The following is an 18,043-nucleotide window of genomic DNA, read 5'->3' on the forward strand; positions in this document are numbered from 1 at the left end:
TTAGACAACCACACCACAGTAACTGCATCGAACTCCAGCCCGCTCAGGTTGGAGCAGCACTGTCATCTTTTGTGATACAGACTACAGAGACAATCCAGTACAACAGAAATGCACCACTGATACCCATAATGGCAAGAACGCAGCAGGGCAAATGTACAGTATTCCTGTAATACTGAACTATAAGACTACAAAAATAAAAGGAATGCCAGTTTCTTACCATATAGATGTTTTCCTCTATTCTTGCTTCTATTTTAGAACTCCCTGTTTTCATCCCAGACACCAAAATAGTATCTCCTTGCTTAGCAACTTTTTCCATCTCTGATATATAGGAAGGTGGAATATAAGTGGATTCAAAGAACTTGAGTATACTGGAAAGTAAAACAAAAAATGGACAGAAAATTTTCAACCAATCTTTGTAAACCCCCAGAGAAACAAAACCAGCATCTACTCCAGCTACTTCCATTTTTAAGCAAATTTAAGATGTCTGCCTGGGTCCAGATATCCAAATTTTACTCATTCTTCAAGATATCTGCAGCTAATTTCTGTGACTGATAAAAGTTTGTTTGAAGCCTGTTTGTGGGCTTTCAAGAGCTATCAGAAGAGTGCACATGTTGGTTATAATGATCCCTCCAGTTTTTACAGGAGCTGTGGAGTGCAAAAGCGCTCTAGATTATTGTGGAACAACTGATGTGAAAGACCCAAAGCTTATGTTTATAAAAGCAACAGCTTAACAAACCAGAACATAACTTTAAACTACATGAAGAAGTGAGGATGCATTTAATAAATGACTATGAAAATACCTACAAGCAGAACCGTGTAGTGAGTGTTGGAAATTTCAATGAGATGTGGCAGCAGAAAGGAAGGGAATTTGCCATGAATGGGTAAATGATAGAACAGAAATTGCAAGAGGACCATGACAGCTTCTGTATGCACATGATCTGTCTGGCTTTATGTGCACTCACAGTAAAATCAGTAAAGCCATATTGAAAACATTTATGATTAACATATTTATGACAGTTTATAGTTCATTTTGCAAAGCTGTAACACCATTAAAATATTTTTATGTTCTCACAGCTGTGTTAACAGAAGAGCATATATCAATATTAGTTTGGTGAAAATCACATCTCTAGCAAATAATTACACTGAAATAAAACGCTCCCTATGGACTAGGCCTTGGCTCATCAGCCTTACTGAACCATGCACACACTCTGCTCTCAGTGTAGACAGGGGCCATACATTCATACCTGCAGCTTCAAGTGCATTATGGGCTTAACAGGCTATCCTCAGGCAATACTGTGGCTTTGTTTCTCTAGGACTGCAAAATGGGGAGTTTTGTTCACTCAATAAAGAGTCTATTTTGGGTTCCCATTCCCAATGTATTTGGAATATAGGTTTGAGGATGGAAGTTAAGTGTTAGCCATTCTGCTCTCCAGGAAAACTGGTTCCCCCACATGCTCATCATAGAATTACCCTATGAAGGAAGTGGGAGGCATCCCTGCCCATGGCACAGGGTTGGAACTGGATGATCTTAAGGTTCTTTGCAACCCAAACCATTCTGTGATTCGATTCTATGATATAGTTTCCTACATTATTTTATGTCCACACCTTAACTCCCCTTTGATGGAACCTGTTTGCTGAAGTAACTGAAGCCTCTGCTGCATGATTAATTAATGTCCATTAATGGCTGGACTTGATGATCTCAAAGGCCTTTTCCAACCTAGCTGATTCCATGAGTCTGAATCTACTTCATCTTACAAGCTTACTAGATGTTACGGAGGTTTTGAGTAGCTGTACTCAAAAAGCATCTGTAAAGAGTTTTGTGAGGAAAAAATACATTTCATGTACTTGCAGTCTGGTCGAATTCACATACATCAAGAAGGCATTTTTTATTACCAACATTCACATGAAGCAAAGTCAAGATTCACCATGGTGCATAATCACAGAATGGTTTGTGTTGGAAGGGACCTTAAAGCTCATCCAGTTCCAACCCCCTGCCATGGGCAGGGACCCCTTCCACTAGAGCAGGGTGCTCCAAGCCCCTGTGTCCAACCTGGCCTTGAACACTGCCAGGGATGGGGCAGCCACAGCTTCTCTGGGTACCCTGTGCCAGCGCCTCAGCATCTTCACAGGGAAGAACTTCTTCCCAATACATATAGTATGATGAGCACCAGCAAAATACTGCCAGATAACAGGATCTTGATGTGCTGACACCAGCTGCTGTCAGGGCAAAGATAAAACTCTTGGAGTCCAACTTGAGAAATATCCCATACAAGCTCCTGCTATGTAGCCTTCAGCTCTGGTTAGTTTAATATGGATGGAAAATCAACTTTCTGTTTGAAGCTACTGAAGAACAGAACAAAGTCATCACTGTAAATCTACACAGTGTACATGCTTCATAAAATAAAAACAAAACAACACCAAAACAGAGACCAAAAATGCTCCAGTGACAAATATGGGTGGAGATCTACAGTCTGGATTTTATTCCTATCCCTGCCATGGTGAGCTTTCTGACTTCGTGGCAAGAACTTCACCTCCCTTAAATGGAGGCAATATTTCCTTATTATACAGCAATGCTGAAAACCACTTATCTCCTCAGTGGGCTGAAAAGCACTGTCAAGATCTTTGGACAGAAGTTTCCACAAAGTACTGCATTTTTAAATTCCAGTTAACTTACTCTTTGAGTCAGTACAGATGAACCAAGCACCATGGCTTATTTATCAAGCAAAAGCTTTCCAGTCATTGCTTTGTCTGAAAGACAATATATTGAGTACCTTCACTGAATACCTTTCATTGAACCATCTCACCTGGTCTTACACGTGTTATCTAGCTAACAAGCAGCCACTTGGTCCATTCCAATTTAAAAGTTAGCTACTTTGAAAGCAATTTCAACACCAGAACTGAGCATTAACTGAAACCTAAAACTCTCCAGTTCAGAGGGCTCCTTTCTGAAAGAAGAGGACTGGTATTTTTCCTTAAAAGAATAAATAAATAAATTAATACCTCCCTGCTGAAATCCTGAGGTAAGTCTTACTGATAAATTTTTCCTTTGCACGAGACGTTTCAGGAAGATCAACAATTGCATCTACTTATTTCTAGCTGTTGCATTAGAGCTACCTGGGCTGCTCAATAAAGCTACCAGTTGTTAAATTAAACAGGGATCAGAGTGCCCAGGCTGTTGAGTAGGCACTTAAAAACCCAACCCCCTGAAACAACTGACTCGTAAGCACTATTCTGGGCATGGGATCAGTAAGCTGCCTGATGTGGGGCAATATTTACACACATCAAACTCAACGGACTTAAGACTTTGGAGAACAAATTAAATGAACTCACCGCAGCGCATTGTGGGAATCCGAGAAGCCATCAGCCTCTGTGTCCTTTACTATTGTCCAGTTGAAGGCTAACCCGGCCAGTGTGCTGAAAGTGTTTCCTACAGATCAAACAATCAGATCAAAACAAAGCTAAGTAACAAGCAGAGAGTCTTCCTGCAACACAAGCTAGCACTTTTCCCCTTGAAAATTTCCCTCTCTTTTCCCTACAGGAAGCTCAATCTGTATGCAGTTAAAAACCACAACGTAGCTTGCTTGACTGACCTTGGCACAGGGAAGATGCTCCTGTTAACTGGCTTCTCTGTTCACATTTTGCAACACCATTTGTCTCTTTATAAGCCTGCTACATAGGTGCAGGGGTCACCACTTACACTCCATTCATCAGCCCCCAAGATATGATAGAATCATAGAATGGTTTGGGTTGGAAAGGATCTTAAGGTCATCTAGTTCCAACCCTTCTGTCATGGGCAGGGACATGCCACCCTAGACCATGCTGTCCAAGGCTCTGCCCAGCCTGGCCTTGAACACTGCTAGGGATGGAGCATTCACCATTTTTTTTTGGGCACCCTGTGCCAGCACCTCACCACCCTCATAATAAAGAACTTCTTCCTTATATCTAACCTGAACTTCCCCTGTTCCAGTCTGAACCCATCATCCCTTGTGCTGTCGCTACAGTCCCTGATGAAGAGTCCCTTTCCAGCATCCTTGTAGGCCCCTTTCAGACACTGGAAGGCTGCTATGAGGTCTCCATTCAGCCTTGGCACCCATCACCTCCCTTCCACTTTAACCACAAAAACCTTACTACTTCTTGAATATTAGCAGGACATCAAAATAACCTGCTAAACTACCTTTCATTCTCAAACACTGGGATGTGGGATACCAACTCGGTGAGTTGAGTTCACCTCACTGGTGAACTGCACTTTCCCCATAAGATTGCTTTTGGGTTTGAGCACAAATATGATTTACTCCTAACAGGAATATGTCTTCACTCACAGAACTCAAACTGAGCACCTTCCTTCTAGAAACTGTGACGCACTGGAACATGAGAAATTGTAGATATTAAAAAGGAACAGAAAGGAATAAATAGAATAAACCCAAAGATTTTTCATGATTACACTCAAGTACTCCCTTTGACATTTATAACTATATTAATAAAGAATTAGAGCAAATGTATTACCAAGTTCTTGTGCTTAAAGGTTTATGGCACTTTTAAGTCACAAAAATATTTTAAGACAAGTTAACACAACACACAGCCTACGTTATTTCTATGCAGCTTACTGCGGACAGTACCAAATCCCAAATAAACAGGGTTTAAACACAAAACTCTCAAAACACAGCAATATAGTTAAAATGGACGGAGACTGGATTACTTAAACATGCATTCGAGTCTAACTTTAACGATGCATGCCGCAGCTTTGTAAAGCTGTATGACACACTTTTGTTTTGTTCTAGCTGAACATCATGAGGCCAGTGGAGAACTGCACATGGTGGCACTATAGAGAGGCTACGCATGGGCACAGCCAGCACCACAGTGAACTCATAGCCTTTGAACCACCACCATGGATGCCCTGGCTCCTGCTGGAGTCCCACACTACAAAGGCAAAGCCAGTTTATCTCTGATAACCTATCACATGCATTATCAGATAACCATGCAGGGTCTCACTCACCCAGACAGGATCAGCTACCCTTGCAGCACAGAGGGCCCTGGCTGTCTCCAGGTTAAGCCTATCAGAAACAGCACCCAGGGAAGCAAACAGGAAACACAGCACTTGCCATGAACTGAGTGATGTCTCTGTCCCTCCCTGCAGGATCACAGGGCCGTCACAGGAACTGCAGAGCAGCTGCCTGGCCAGCTCCCACATCACCCTCCAGGCTCCTCAGATGTCAGTACAGGCAGTGACTTGTGCTCCACAGCCCTACATGGACAGAGCTGCTCCTCTGTGCTGCTTCAGCAGCTCTGATCGTCATGAGCCTGAAAGGTGCCTCCCAAAAGTGAGTGTTTCTATAATAATTAACAGTTATTAATCCAAGCAACAGGTGTTTGGTCTTCTATACAATCTCCTGCATCCTGTTGGATACTTGACTGGACTCAGATAAAATGTCCTTCTGCAAAATTCTTTAGACAAAGAAAAGAATAAAACAAACAGGCTACATGACCTTCCTGTGCAGCCTTGCTCAGTCTGGTTAAATCCCGGTGGGACACGTCCACAGGACAAGTGCTGGGAGTAAAAACCTGATTTCTAAAAATACCCTTAGCACTACAGTTAAGTTTCCTGGGAAAATACAGAAAAAGGGCAAGCAAAAGTTGGAAATCAAGCACTGTTTGACTTCCCTGTTCAGGTGGCATTTAGATTTTACACTTGAACAAAAACAAGAGGTTACTTAATGTACTGTCCAAAGAACTCCCTTTAAATTATTCACCTTGATACTCAGTTGTGTCACAAATAAAACCAGTGCACGTGTCAGACAATTAAGAGTTCACTATGTATTTTATCTCCTACTAGTAAGTAAATCTCTTACCTTCAGAATCCAAAGCCTGAATTTTTAGCTCCAGTGGTGAATCTTCAAGATAGAGCTCTCTTGTTGTGGACACGATCTGGATGCCATGAATTGTATCCACTATAGCATCACAACGAAGCACTTGTCCAGTCACTTGAAGAGAAACGGAAAGAGCACATGAGATCAGCAATACTGGATGCACTCATCAAGAGCACCCACAAGACAAACACAGCTCAAGTTTAGCCCATGGCACAAGACACTGAAGGAACTGAAACTAGGTCATGACCTTGACCAAGAAACTCTTGGTCAAACGGTGACTGTGGCTAGAGCAAGAAAAGCAGTTTCCTTCCTCATTGAACTTTGGAATAAATCTTAAGAAAACATGATTCCAATCTACACTAACAGTTGGATGGTTTATCTAAGTACATATTTAGAGTTTTTACAGTGCAACTGTTGGACTTTCACTCACGGATGATAAACCCCTGTACACCTCTTCATCTAGTGACTGCAAGACATTTAATCGATCACGTTTTTGCCTATCTGCGGTAATAAAAAATAACTAGCTGTACTGTATGACAGACACTAAGGCAATTTCCAGCTTTCTAAATACAAGACATCTGAATTTGCATTACAGAAAAAGTATGCACTGAAAATTACGTTCAGCCACCACCCTTGCCTTTTTTGTTTGTTTGGGTTTTTTTTTTAAAGAATTACCCTTTTTCCTGGATGTATCATTAATGTTCTCTTCATCAGGGACTGTAGTGGTAGGACAAGGGGCAATGGGCTCAAATTTCAACAGGGGAGATTTAGGTTAAATATAAGGCAGAAATTCTTCCCTGTGAGGGTGCTGAGGCGCTGGCACAGGGCACCCAGAGAAGCTGTGGATGGCCCATCCCTGGCAGTGTTCAAGGCCAGGCTGGACACAAGGGCTTGGAGCAAGCTGCTCCTTGGCAGGGGGCTGGAACTGGATGAGCTTTAAGGTCCTTTGCAACCCAAACCAGTCTGGGATTCTGTATAGTTATGACCATGCATATGAATAGATATTTCTTGGTTTGGGCACTTAACCTCTACTTTGTTTCTGAAGGATGCCAGGATGCCCATAAACAAGAATTGGTGTGCTACAAAAGTGAAAACTTACTTATATCTTCAGCAAAGATGATACTTGTCAGTCGAGTGGGCTGCGAGGACCGTGCCTGGACAAGAGCTTTCTGGGAACACTGGCGCTCATCCTGATATATCAGCTCTATGCTCGCCACCTCCGGCCGGGTGGAGGACCTACAAGGGTATTTGATTGTGTTAGCAGCATTCAAGTTACAAAAATCAAGGGTCTGGTTAAAAAGCCACAAAAATAATTTACATGAGACATGCTGTCTGGTCATGGCCCGGCTTTCACAAGAGCTGGACTGCAACAGCTCCTGCAGGACCTCAGGAAAAGCAAGTGCAGGCTGAGGAAGGGGGAGAGCACAGAGCAGAGGCCCACCAGCACCCAGGCAAACACGGCAGCATTATCTCCACTGTGGCATGGTCACTGCTGAAGGCCGTTCAGCCGCCTTACAGCTGCACCACTCCTAACAGTCACAAAGCCTTCAGCCTGACCATTTATTACCTTAGAGGCATGGAACAAGGAAAACCACATACAGAATACTGAAGCAGAAGGTAAAACAATTTTAGCTAAACTCCAGTCACCACCTGTAATCGCATTATCAAACCAAGTCTGAAGCAAAGTTCTGGAAACACTGGAAGTTTTCCCTCATAGCAGAACATCACAGTTACGCAAGTCTGCTATGGCACAGCCTCTCAACAAGTACAAAAAAGCATTTTTTAAATGGCTTTAGCCTGAAATATGTAACACGGTGTAAAACACGCAAAGATGTATAAACATCTTTGGTAAAACATAAGCCTACATGGAATTTTGACCTAAAATCAATGCATCTGTTAATCCCTGCTCTCACTTACATGGCTTTTCCAAAGACAACTTTTCCGGGAATAAGCTTGTGAGAACCCCACTATATGGACATGGAGCCCAGCCCTTCCTTCCTGTGTGCCAAAAATGTTGAGATGAGGGAAAAATTCCTAAATTATTAGAAACCAAGCCTTTTGAAATTAAAATTGAGATAACAGCAATATGTGTCTGAGGCCCCAGTGTAGTGCTCAAAGCAACTGACAAGATTCAAGCAGGCCATACCTCTGGTAACTAATTCAAGAATGTCACTCCTCCCAGCTGGGATGAGAACTGGGACACAGCTTGTCCTTACCACTCGTGCAGGAGCTCCTGCAGAGGAAGCCTAAAGCAGCCTGCCTGTGCACAGCCCAGGGCCCAGCACCCTGCTAAGCCGCTAGTGAATTAAGCCATTGCTGTTTGCTTTGGGATCCCAGTGAAAGCTCTTTCACAAGGGTCCTTGGGAGGATTAAATCCATGAAAAGAGCACTGATGACAAAACTGCTGAGGAATTGCTCCTCCCAGATGATGACAGCATTGCATTGTCTGGTAAGCAGACTCCTAACCAGACACCAGAACCCCACCTGGTAAAGATGGTGATGCTGGATTAATTCAGGCTTCTCTTCTGGAGGATGTTCAAAATGCCTACCTGAGATCTATGGGGAAAACCTAAATCAACAAGGAGCTGGAGAGGAACTGCAAACAAACAGCAAGCTCCCACATGCCCTTCTCCCCAGATGAAGGCTGTAGCTACTTTTAATACTGGCAGAACCAACCAATCCATAACAGTGAACAAAAAAAATTCTTGTTAACTAAAACTGAATCCACTTCGATAAATAACTGTAAGATAACTGAACATGCTGTGACAGCTGTTAACATGTTACCTGTGAACATAATGTTAACAGTTGCAGTCCAATGTGGTAGTTGTCACTGGAATAAAACTTCAAATCCTGTTTTCAACACTAAGCTGCAGACAAAGCACCAAGAGCACATCCTTCAGCTTGAAGCAGTCTGAGAGGGCTAATGCTGCATTCCTCACCAAAACTTCACTTGAAACAAACCTACAGTGTGTCAGCTCCCCAGTTCCCTACATATGTGTCTGGATTTTATCACACTATACTGTCCCAACAAGCTTGTGATCCAAGGGCACCCAATGCTGGCCAGAGCATTTGCAGTCGCACCTGCTCACAGCAGTGTTCAGGCTCACAGGCACTGCACAGCACTACAGAAGCTTTGTCTTGGCCAAAATTCATTTAATTCAACAAATTATTAATTAAATTCATAATACTGGTGTGCTCCCAACAATATTTCACTTACACAAAGGTTAGCTTTAAAGGATTCTGAAATAACAATAGCAACTGCTCATGCAGAAATTGCAAATTATTTTATCTGGTCAGGGTAAAACCAACCCCAAGCAGCATGGAATGGAAATTAAAAACCATGTAGAAGATTAAGCCTTAAAAGTGTTTGTTATATTCTAGATATCCAAGCAATGCATACAAACATGGGCCTATTTTGTCATACTGGGGCATACAGTGTTTCTAAACCAAAGTGATTTATTTTCTATATTAGTAGTACATTTAGCTTCACTCTACAGAGATTAATTCAGGAGTGAACAATTATTTTCCTGTCATTCTGGAGCTTCTTAGGCAGCCCTGAAGCAGTTTTCCAACACTTTGCAAGTTTCCCTCAACAATGTTAGCATTCACGAACAGTAAGGCTCTTCCTGCACTTGGCTGGTAGGCTTTTTGAGCTGAGCATGCCAGTCTGACTGAACATGCACGAAGGCATTTCTAAATAAGCCTTATACGCATGGAACTGACTTTTACTATTTAGCTCATTCTATTGACTAATATTATCTGCCATTAGATTTTGTTTATTAATTTGAGGAGTTTGCATTCTTGCAATGTGAAACTGCTTGTGTTTACAACACAACAGAGGTTTCAATGTGTTTTGTATTTGTTCTTTTAATAGATGGCTGTGTGACAATACATAACCACCACAGTCTGCACTAATAGCAGCGTTGTAAAACTAAATCTAATTACAGAATATTTTTCAGACTAGAAAAAGGAACAAAGATAAACTAAAAGTCTGTAATAAATTTTAGCTGTGAACTTACAGCCCACAATTGTAAAGGAAGTTTTAAGCTTTTCCAGCTGAATGCTGGTTAACTCCTGGTTGTCACGAGCAGGGAACCTGAGAACAGAGAATACTTGGCCTCTAACAGTAGCTTAAAACAGGAAGTAGAATATCAGCTGAATTTCTTACTTTTTTAATACAAACACATTTTTAGTTTTATTACCAACAGGATGGTAATGGTGGTAATAGAGAGAATTTTAGGCAGTTGTCTGAACTGGCCTGGTGCAGCAGGGCCTTTCTGAGACCCGAGTTACTACTGAGTTACATTAAAAACCAATCTGAATGACTCTTGCATTTTACACCATAACATCTGAAATATTTGATGACCCCTCAATACCATTCAGCAATATCAAAAGCAAGTTCTGTTTACAGGCGTATACGACTCAATGTTAAGAACAGAAGAGATATGGAACTATCAAACAGGCTGGATGTCAGTGGCATTCATCTGCCGTAATACACACCAGGATCACTACTGCACCCTGGACGGATGAGAAAAATAAACTTTTGCTTTAAAGTTACATCAATGACTGCATTTATACCCTCTTCCAATTCCAGCAGCTCTTCAGCAGCACGTCAGCATGTGATACTGAGAGCTAGGCTTGTCAGAGGTCAAAATTAGATCCTGAGAAGCGAGCCATGGGAAGCATTTCTGGCACTAGCTCTTGATCCCATACCAACGCCTATAAGAACACGCAAGGCAGGAGAGGAAGCTCTAGGAAGAAGCATGAAGGGAAGGGGGGAGAGCTAAAAGAAGTCCCTGTATTTATCTCCCTCAGAATAAAATCCTATTTGCTGGGGAATTAATAACACTTGCAAGAAAGTGTCACTTCCATTTTACACACGACTTTCACCTCCTTGCTACTGTGTGCCAAGATTATATCTACAGATGTACCCAAACCTAAGCCTGCAGTTTCTTAATCAACTGTTCTGTAATATCACATGTGACTACTTCAAGAATTATACTTTATCAGCTGGTTAAAAAATCAGACAAATATTACTCTCCTCTGTTGGTTCTTAACTGCTTCAAGACTTTTTACTTTGTCAGCTCTTCAGACTGAACTCCAGGGCCTACATTAGCACAAATCCTCCCTGGTGGAGATGCACCACAACTGCAGCTGATCTCATCTTTTAGAACTTGTATCAGGTATGGGGGCACATAGGTAGCCAGTGGGAAACTGGACAGTAAAGTTTTGCAAGAGTGCAGTAAGACTAGACTGACCAACGCATCAGGTACCTTATTTCCAGTCACTCTTGGGACTAGCACTGTTGACATACACAAGTGAAAAGAGACACAAGAGCCAGAACAGCATCCAGGCAACTGCAGTTGTATGATAAAAACTAGATTCCCACAGAACCAAGGATCTGGGAACTGAACCCATTCCAAAGAAAACACAAAGGAAGCCTGGCAGACTTCCCTAACTCTTGAGAATTTTTAACAGCACAGTGGCAGATTCTCTATTGTTCACTCAACCCTCTCCTAGGATGTTTCTTATTGTATTGGGAAAACAAAAATCCTCCATCTAGTTCTGCTTTAAAAGCAAATCACAACATCGCACTACAGAATGAGCCAAAGACAAAGCTTTTGCTTACCAGGGTGAAGGCTGTAATGGTGATCAGCAGGCATTGCCATTAACTTCGAAGTGGGCAGAATTAAACCAGTGATGATTGTTCTCAAAATCCAACCCAGATGCCCAGCTGTAACTCGGATGTTTTGTCAAATCAACTGGTGACCAGAAGCATTTCACCTTAAATGCTTATTTCTGTACTTTTCATGGCTGCATGAAGGAAATTGGCATGCCACACTAGTGACATTAATCTGCCAACTAAGAGAATGCAATAAATAAGGGTTGGTCTACACAAGTTGTTCTGAAATGAGCTGAGCCCGATTTCAAATTCAAAAATAAAACTAAAAAAAAAAAAACAAAAAAAAAACTAAACAGCAGTTTACTTACAAACCACAAATGTCCCATTTTGCATTCTTTCCCACTATCCACCCTTTTAGACCTTCTCACAAGCAGACACCTTTAAAGCTTCAATTACTGAGGTGAGACCCAAACCCAAAGGGAGCAAAACTCTTAAAACATTTCATGGGTGTTCAGCAAAGAACACTGCCAAAATCAAGCACAGCCCCTCCCCTCCCTGTCCTCCTTCCCAGGCAGGTTATGCTCACATTCAGAAAGGTTTCTTCAGCAGTAAATGTGCACTACAGGTTGACACATTGACTAAGGCAAAAACCACGATTATTTCTTCCACCTCTTCAAGTCTGGCAGGACACCTATGCCACAGACTCACACCACTGCTCTGGTTTTGAGCCAACACTTTCAGGTAACACAGCCCTGAGCCACCGGCACAGCACACCTCACTTCGCCAACAAGGGTATCTCAACCCAGTTCTGAGCTCATTTTGGTTTCTCCAAGAGGCTGAAGCCACACTGAGGAAGCACACACCACAGTGCAGCCAACCTACCCAGCAGTCAGCAGCATAGGCACCTCCCAGAGGGAGAGACAACATTTTGCTGCCTGCTAGAATTGCCTTCTAACTAGGAAATGCAGAGCAGATGAGACCCCCAGAAAAGGCTGCAGGGGATAACAATCATTATTTCAGATGACATTTCATAATGGGGAAATTAACAGTCAGTATCTCACACAAAACATTTTTCAGTGAAGTAAAAGACAGAGGTTTTTAGACCTGTGGTAAAACAGGCAACCCATGAAAGAACAACAAAACCCCCAGAGATTATCAGAGATGAGACTCAGATTTATAGCAAAGTAACAAACTTCAATCAGAAACACTATTTAGTATAGATGTAGATTAGGTATTAGCAGGGAGCTCTTCCCTGTGAGGGTGCTGAGGCACTGGCACAGGGTGCCCAGAGAAGCTGTGGCTGCCCCATCCCAGGCAGTGTTCAAGGCCAGGTTGGTCACAGGGGCTTGGAGCACACTGCTCTAGTGTAAGGTGTCCCTGCCCTTGGCAGGGGGGTGGAACTGGATGAGCTGTAAGGTCGCTTCCAACCCAAACCAGTCTGTGAATCTATGATAACACATTTTTAAAACATGTAAGCACCACACACATTACACAGAGTGGTAAAGCCAATTTACAACCCAGTATCAGAAACATGACAGGACAAGGAGCTAGAAAATGAGCTCTGCAGCCCAGTACTGCAACAGCAGCACAGTACGTATGTTTGGGGGGTCTCTGGAAGTACCCGTGCATCACACAGCTCAGAGACCACCCTGCTGCTGGCTCCCTCACCCCTGTGCTCTGCCTCCTGTTTCTCTCACTATGGCAATTAGCTTCACTTAGTTTCACATAACAACATCAGTGAGGGCTTCAGCAGCACACACAGATCCTTTTATTAAGGTGGCAAGAAACTCTCCATCATTATACTTGCAACAAACAACAGCATAGAGGGCCATCATCACCTCTGAGCAGTTTCCTATTGCTGTAACCTTTCCACAGCAAAACCTCAGACTTCAATGCTCAATGGTTCAAATGCAATCGGTTGAATTTCTCAAAGCTAACACCCGGAACTTAATTTTCCCCCAGTTCTCACCATGCATATCAATTCTACAAGATATAAAATAATGCTACATGCATGTAAGCATATTTACACACTACGATTTCTGCTATAAAGACCCTGTGCCATACTGTATACCCTGGGGGGAATGGGGCTTTGTTTTTGTATTTCCCCTTACAGCCCAGAATGTTATTATGCTAAGGCAGATTTCAAGGAGAGAATTCTGCTTCTGAATGCTTTCATTCTTTCAGGTGCAATTTCTGGATTAAGGTAATTAAAGATAAATACAGATGTAATTTAAATGCTAAATATACTCACACAGACTGTGTTTTGTCCCTGCAGACAGTACCACATAACAATATTTACAGATGGGAACAGTACATGCTTTGAAAACAAAGCTTTCACCAAAAAATAAACATAAAGGCAACTCATGATAGAAGGCATGAGCATCTTGAAATCAGAAAATACTTTAAAGTCATGTTTGTAATTTTATCATGGCTCCCAATCTGCTGGGATGATGATAAAAACTGATCTTTTTCCTTTGAACCACTAGAACTCTCAGACACTACTACAATCACTTTGAAAGAGGTAAACCTGAAGTCCCAATGGGAAACCGGAAAGAAAAAAGGTCACAGCATGCCACTGACTGATTTTTCACAAAATTGGACACTCAGGTATGAAAGCTAAATGTTTGAGATGAGTAATGCAGTCCTTCAAATACTCAAAGGATGGGTTTTGAAGACAGATGCTGCTCTAAGACATGAACGACTTTCATACTCTACCTCTACCCTTGCACTCGGCCATTATTACGCAACCTCAATACCTTCTCTAGAAACAAAGGGCCTGGATCTTATGATTTCCACTCCAAATCCATGCTTTTGTGCATGCAAGCCACCCATCCCTTTACAAATCCTGGTTGAGGAATGGTCACTACTTCTGAAGTCACTACATTTGACAATCACTAACTCCTTCAGTTTAAACGCCTCCTTCCAGTAACAGCTACAACTGAGCTTCAAAATGAACGCACAGGAAACCTGTCAGCAAGTAGCTGTGGAGCTGCCTGCCTGCTCAAAGTACACCACTTTCTAATCCCCTACAGCCCAAGGCCCATGAGGCCAGAGCATTACTGCACCGTTCACTCACACACACACATGCTGCTGCTTCCTCCTGATGGTTTTGTAAGCACACTTTGAGTTTTAACACCCACATCCTGCCAGTCCTTGCAAAGCAGAAGTGAATAAATACACATTTACAATCCGGGTACAGAAAATGATGACACACTCTCTATGAAGCTGATATAGCTTCCTTAATATTCAACAAAAATAATCTCTGAAGGGCAGACAGGAGAGGATGCAGAGCATGTCAAAGCCTATCTACATCAGGAGGGATCTGACCCACAGCTGGCAATGGGCACCAATATAAAGTACTCTGAAGTGCTTACAAGTCACCCTCATTAGATATGTCTGTGGACCAGTCTTGGTCTTTCCCTTAAGTACAACCTTACATCTTTTCATCTGTAGGTTTCAGTGAGACCTGCAAACGTCTGCATGCTTCTGAGCGCCAGGCACATGCAGGAATGGCTGCAGCCAGCCCAGCATCACCTAGCAGTTCACTGGCTAAATGGGAGAGTGTACACCTCCTAGATTTTACTAGTGCTTTGAAGAGTCTGTGTTTTAGCTTCTTACAATGTACTTTACCACATAACCCAAATCCTTTTAAAGAGTCATTTGCCTCAAAGATTATAATAAGGAAAAAGAAAATTAAAAAACATGAGATTTTCACTAAGATAGCCTATACAAAAATTAAACTACACAACCACAAAGAGCTCATCTAGTTAACTCTCTTTCAGGCAGCTTTTGGAGAAACTCTTATTAGTGCTCTTGTGTGCACTTCTTGTGTACATATTCAAATGTGCAAGTTGCTACAGATCAAAGGCTCATAACCAGCCCAGGGATGAGAAGCGTGGGACCACCAGGCAAATAAACTGATACAGAGTGAAAACACAGCCCTACAAGATATATTTCAGTAACTGTCAGCCACAAAATAACAACTGAAAACTGCTATCCAAACTGCTATCCATCTGGCACACACGGAAGTATGATCCTAAATATATCCTGACTGCCACATCTTTTTCAGGTGGGTGCCTCCTGCTCATTTCTGATCCAAATTACAGTTTTGTGTGCTAAAGAGAGGACGAGGAGTTGGTAATACTCATTGAGTGTGAAGACGGTTTCCAAATCCACACACACTGTGGGACTTGCCTCCAGCCCCTGGTGCTCACCACAGCCCAGCCCTGCCTCCCACGTGCCCAGCTTGCAGGGCTCCCCTGCACGAGGTAGGTCAGGGGCACTCCCAGACATGGTATATCCCATGTGCTCAGCACTAAGGCCTCCAACGGAAGAGCCAGGAAAGCTCTTGCTTATGGACAACTTGACTTCACTGTCCCCCCGCGACAAGAGCAGGGTGTTGTCTGCACTCAACGGCAGCACCGAGAGGCTCTCGACTTAGCTATTTGCTACTTGCGACTCTTGAAGTCCCTACCCCAGGTTCAAAGCGGTCAGGCTTCCGTATAACCACAGCAAGGGAAGGGGCATTTCCACACCAGCAGTGTAACCACGAGTCCTGGGTGCTGCCTGCACACACGTGGGGCTGCAGTGTCACTGAGGGTGCGTGTGGAGGCAGGGTGGGCACGGTGGGGTCCCTGAAGCAGCGGGGTGGGCACGGTGTGGTGGGTGCATGCGGGGTGTGAGGTGCATGCGGGGTGTGAGGTGCATGCGGGGTGTGAGGTGCATGCGGGCGCCCAGCCATGGCGGGAAGCTCTCAGCCCCAGGGCCATTCCCCGCAGAGCCTGCTCAGCCCTGGCCTCCAGAGAGCTCCTGTCCGGAGGGGTCAGCCCCCGCTGCACAAACCAAACCAGCCCACACCGGCGTCAGTCTGCAAAGCCCAGCCGCTCCCCTCGGGGGTTATCTCCGCTTCTACCCCCACGCTGCTGGGACACCCCAAGTAATGCGAAAGCGGCGAGGGGCGGCCTGGCCCTCCTGGCTCCCCCGGGGACCGGCCACCAGGCCCCGCCGCGGGCCGAGAAAACGCGGCAGGTGCATCCTGGCGGCGGGGGACGGAGAGAGCGGCGACACAGGCCGGCGGCACCTGCACTCACCATCGGTAGCAACCCTCGCTGGCCTCCAGCGTGAAGTTGACGTGGGTGCCGCGGGTGAAGGGCAGCAACACCTTCGGGATGTTGAGCTTGGAGGAGGCGGTGAGGCAGGGGGAGAGGAGGAGGAGGAGGAGGAGAGACAGCGCCAGCGGCGCACGGGGAGCCATGCTCCGCAACGGGCAACCGCCGCCGGTGTGGGCGGGAAAGGGCGGCGGAGGGCGGTGAGGGGAGGGACGTCAGCGGCGGGGCCGGAGGGGCGAGGAGCGGGGATAGGCCTGCCCCTGCGCGCCCCGGCACCGCCGGGCTGCCCTAATTGGCGCCAGCTGCGGGCAGCGACCGCCGCGTCGAGGCTCGGGCCTGCCGCCAGGTGCAATAACCGCAGAGCTCGGCGGCTGAAAGCGCGCCCGCAGGGGCCGCCGCGCTGTGAGCGGCTGGGCCGGGAGGTGAGCTCTGCCCAGGTGGCGTGGCTGAAGGGATGAGCCAGGCGGCCGCGGCCTGGAAGGGGCTTGTCGGCGACCACAGCCACCTCGGTGCTGGCCTCCAGTTGTCCCCAAGCAGAGCATGAGCTGTACTGGATGGGATGAAGGCCATGGTGTGTCCAGCTGCCCTCACCTTGCCTGGCAGCACCTGAGGGCAGAGCATGGTGAGGGGGGGCTTTAGAAATGCGACCTATGGATAAAGAAAATAAACAACAAAGTGAATTAAGTTGTAAATCCTGTGGATTTGAAAACCCTTAAAAGTCCATCGCGGATATGGGTATGATTACGTGCTCTGCTCTTCCAATGTGCATGTTATGGTAGAATCATAGAGTCATTTAGGTTGGAAAAAAACATTAAGGTCATCAAGTCCAGCCATTAACCCAGCACTGCCAAGTCCACCAGTAAACCACGTCCCCAAGCCCCATCCACATAAATACCTGACTCTACCCCTTCCCTGGGCAGCCTGTTCCAATGTTTGACAACCCTTCTGGTGAGGAAATTCTTCCACATCTCCATCTAACCCCGCCCTGGTGCAGCTTGAGGCCGTTTCCTCTTGTCCCATCCCTTGTTCCTTGGGAGCAGAGCCCAGCCCCTCCTGGCTCCATCCTCCTGTCAGGCACTTGTAGGGAGCCATCAGGTCCCCCCTGAGCCTTCTCTTCTCCACACTGAACCCCCCAGGTCCCTCAGCCGTTCCCCATCACACCTGTGCTCCAGGCCCTGCACCAGCTCCGCTGCCCTTCTCTGGCCCTGCTCCAGCACCTCAATGTCTCTCTTGGGGTGAGGGGCCCAGAGCTGAACCCAGGATTTGAGGTGCAGCCTCACCAGTGCCCAGTGCAGGGGCACAAACCCTGCCCTGGCCCTGCTGCCGCACTGGTGCTGATCCAGGCCAGGATGTCGTTGGCTTTCTTGGCCACACTGCCAGCTCATATTCAGCTGGCTGTCAACCAACAGCCCCAGAGTGTCAGTTGCACAGAGTGATGCTAACCGGGA

General features: G+C 45.0%; 1 protein-coding gene across 1 annotated transcript in view; it reads right to left on the minus strand.

Annotated features, from left to right (window-relative positions):
- The window catches only part of NUP210 (nucleoporin 210), a 67,366-nt gene extending 50,555 nt beyond the window's left edge, over positions 1-16,811 (minus strand). The window contains exons 1-5 of the mRNA XM_061472991.1: positions 16,578-16,811; positions 6,964-7,100; positions 5,847-5,978; positions 3,331-3,427; positions 218-368 (exon numbers count right to left, since the gene is read on the minus strand). Of these exons, the coding sequence (XP_061328975.1) occupies positions 218-368; positions 3,331-3,427; positions 5,847-5,978; positions 6,964-7,100; positions 16,578-16,741 (681 nt within the window). The 5' untranslated portion in view covers positions 16,742-16,811. The remainder of the gene's footprint in view (positions 1-217; positions 369-3,330; positions 3,428-5,846; positions 5,979-6,963; positions 7,101-16,577) is intronic.
- Between the last annotated feature and the right edge of the window lie 1,232 nt (positions 16,812-18,043).

Source organism: Pezoporus flaviventris, unplaced genomic scaffold, assembly GCF_033815535.1.
Source record: "Pezoporus flaviventris isolate CSIRO_AGI_PZ_B2104156 unplaced genomic scaffold, CSIRO_AGI_Pfla_v1 ptg000073l, whole genome shotgun sequence".
Taxonomy (NCBI): Eukaryota; Metazoa; Chordata; class Aves; order Psittaciformes; family Psittacidae; genus Pezoporus; species Pezoporus flaviventris.